The sequence below is a fragment of the Lactuca virosa genome, chromosome 4, assembly GCF_052849685.1.
Source record: "Lactuca virosa cultivar CGN04683 chromosome 4, Lactuca_virosa_CGN04683_v6, whole genome shotgun sequence".
Classification (NCBI taxonomy): Eukaryota; Viridiplantae; Streptophyta; class Magnoliopsida; order Asterales; family Asteraceae; genus Lactuca; species Lactuca virosa.
In genome coordinates, this window is record NC_136429.1 from 177,147,871 (window position 1) to 177,150,824 (window position 2,954).

General features: G+C 31.2%; 1 protein-coding gene across 1 annotated transcript; it reads right to left on the reverse strand.

Annotated features, from left to right (window-relative positions):
* Positions 1 to 660: 660 nt before the first annotated feature.
* TIM8 (translocase inner membrane subunit 8) lies at positions 661 to 1,475 on the reverse strand. Its single transcript, XM_079087393.1, has 2 exons — positions 1,329 to 1,475; positions 661 to 1,036 (listed from the first exon to the last, which is right to left on the reverse strand). The coding sequence occupies exons 1-2, from the start codon at positions 1,374 to 1,376 to the stop codon at positions 848 to 850; spliced, it is 237 nt and encodes a 78-aa protein (XP_078943519.1). The 5' UTR covers positions 1,377 to 1,475; the 3' UTR covers positions 661 to 847.
* Between the last annotated feature and the right edge of the window lie 1,479 nt (positions 1,476 to 2,954).

Consider the following 2,954-nt stretch of genomic DNA (forward strand, 5'->3'; position numbering starts at 1 on the left):
AACCATCAAAACAATAAATCGACTGCTTCGATTCAAAACATTGAGAGTTCCGTGCAAATTTGGAGAGGTAAAAATTAAAAAAGAAAACAAAAACATGTGTGTGCAAGTGTAGACATGGACATCTACATGTACATGGGTGTGTTGGCATAGTCATAGGCATGGGTATGGATGTAGCAACGAGGGGATGGGTGTAAGTATAATGGGATAATTTGTTTTGATTTGATAAATTATAGTAGATAAAATAAATAGGAGATGGGGGGAGGGCATTTTTGTCTATTTAACAAAAATAAACCTTTAAACAAAGAATAACAAATTCATTCGAAAGCATATATGGAATTTAAAAAATACGTCCCTCCAAAACTTTAAAAGCACCCCTCCCTTTTTTTCAATCAAAAATAAAAATGACTAACTATTTGATATTTAGTTAATACTTGACCAATACACAAAAGTTAGCATGTTCTTTTTCTTTTGCACAAATTTATGATATATTGAGCTTCAAACCTTTCTCTTTACCATATTTTGAATTCAACAAGATTTCCAATATAAATACATGGAATTTCAATCCTAATACAGTATTAAACAATCAAATTCAAAACACACTGTGACCAAGGCGGTATAAAATATATGAAAATTCACTCTAAATTGTAATCAACAAGAGGATTAATGAAAACAAAATCATAACAATTTGAAGTGCAAGAAATACACGACATATTTTCAACTAATTGTTCTCATCAACGAAAAAAGGAGAAAACATCATCACATCATGTATGAATTATGGATGAAAGTTACTTGCTACTTATATGAAAATTCAATGATCACATTATATTTGTGTCCTAACCTTATAACATTAGTGCATTGACTGAAAGCGTTTGACAATCATGATACTCATGTCCATGTAACGTTGAGCACAGTTTGAAAGGCAACTCGATTCACTTGAACTGAACTTGCTTCCAGGAGTTCCCGTGATGCACTTATCCCAACACGCACTTGTTAGCTTTGCTATCATCTCAGTCGCCATTGCCCTTTCTTTTTCTTGCTGCATCAATCCCAAATTCAGTTAAACACAAGAATAACCAAAATACTTTCATTGCTATTCGAATTCAGAACGATGTAAGTAACGGATAACCTAAATTCAATGATTGTAGATCCACTCTTACATAGATTGAAACAAATTGAAATCAATACAAGTGGTTTAGGTTTTAAGCGATCAGAAATCGAATCAAATGAGACTCAAATCGATGCGGATCTCAAACATCTATTCCCAAATTTGGTAGATGTAATATAAATATATACAAACGGAATCAATAGAAATTCATAGTAGATCTTACATTGATCATTTGTTGTAACTGAGGGTTTGATAATGCTGAAGCGTCCATGGAGTCGAAGCTTGAGAGCAACTTGGCTGATCGATACAGAAAAGCGATGGAAAGTTGAAAAACCCTAAAACCCTACAAACAAAGGAGTGAATGGTTGTAAACGTTGATAACAAGTCAACAAGGAGGATACCAAATCGAAAGTCCAATTAAGTTATTGGGCTTGAATGGCCTTTTGAGTTATTGGGTTTACACAGTTTTGATCAAATCCAAATATATCAGATATTCTTCGACCACAACAAATGTTTTTGTTCGTTGTTGTTAATGTATTAAAAATCAACATTAGTCAACATTTAAAGACTTATATTACAAGTTCAAAAACCAAAATAAGGGGTCTCATTATTAAAAAACCAATTTCTGTTGTAGGTGAGTATTTTATTACAAATTTATAGATGAGTTTATTTTGAATATGTCACTTTTAATTTGTTTGTTATAAATGTAAGTTTGGATAGACCCCATACTCTTCATCTAATTTGATTTTGTGTAATTGACAAAATTGCAAATTTGGTCCTTGCATTTAGCTGATTTCTTTGGTTATCGGACTTTCAAAATTACGGATTTGTCTTGTTGGCATAGTTTGGTTGTGAATTGGTCCCTTTAAAAGTTGAAAAGATTGATACATGATTTCTGGTTTATTACACGTTATGCAGCTAAAACTTTAAGCAACAATTAAATGAAGTATGGTTTGTTTATAGATTAAATTGGTATTAATTTCTAAGACATTCTTTTGTTGCTAATGTTGTTTTTTAGGGTTAGTAGTAGACATTCGATTATCTAGTATGTGTGTGCATGACATGTTCTTACTAGAAGTTGATGCAAATTATAGACTAAATTGATTATAAAAGAATTTTGTCTTAAATCATTGCTAGAAAATGCTAGAAAAGGTAACCTTGACGCACCTATTAAATTTCGAAATATATTCGTATATTCTTGAATAAAATAACAGTGCACAGTACTAAAATAAAACAAATCTATAAAGGTATACGAATCTTATCTGTAAGTGTTCTCGCTAATATGCCTCCTAGTTTGAATGGGAGGAAGATGGACCAAAATCTGATAAATAAATGCATGTAATGAATATGTATATGCATATTAATCAGGGGTGTTCATTGTTGAAATCCAAGGGATAAAATACATTAAATACAATGGATAAAATACATAAAAGGAAATCTAAAAATATAATGTCAAATATAAGACATGTTCTATATGGTTAATACTCACCTCAAACACATAAGTTATCTTTTAACAAGCCTTTCTACATGTTTGATACACATGCATAATCAAGTCAAGTACCATCACTACTCAACGTAATTTTAGCTATGAAACAAAATATATGATGTCATTATTTGCAAATCCTTACAAAAAGCTATCAAGGCCTTATAAACATTTGTAAGGTCGTACAAATAGATCTTGTTAGAAAATCATGGACCATTCTATAAATGAACATATATATTGTTATCATTTAAATCCAAAATATTATGGCAAGTGTATAAGATTGTTGATGGACCTATATTCACTTACTATTTGTGGCTTGAGTTCCGGTTTGACTCAAGATCCTCAAGATCCCTTCCATCTCTCACA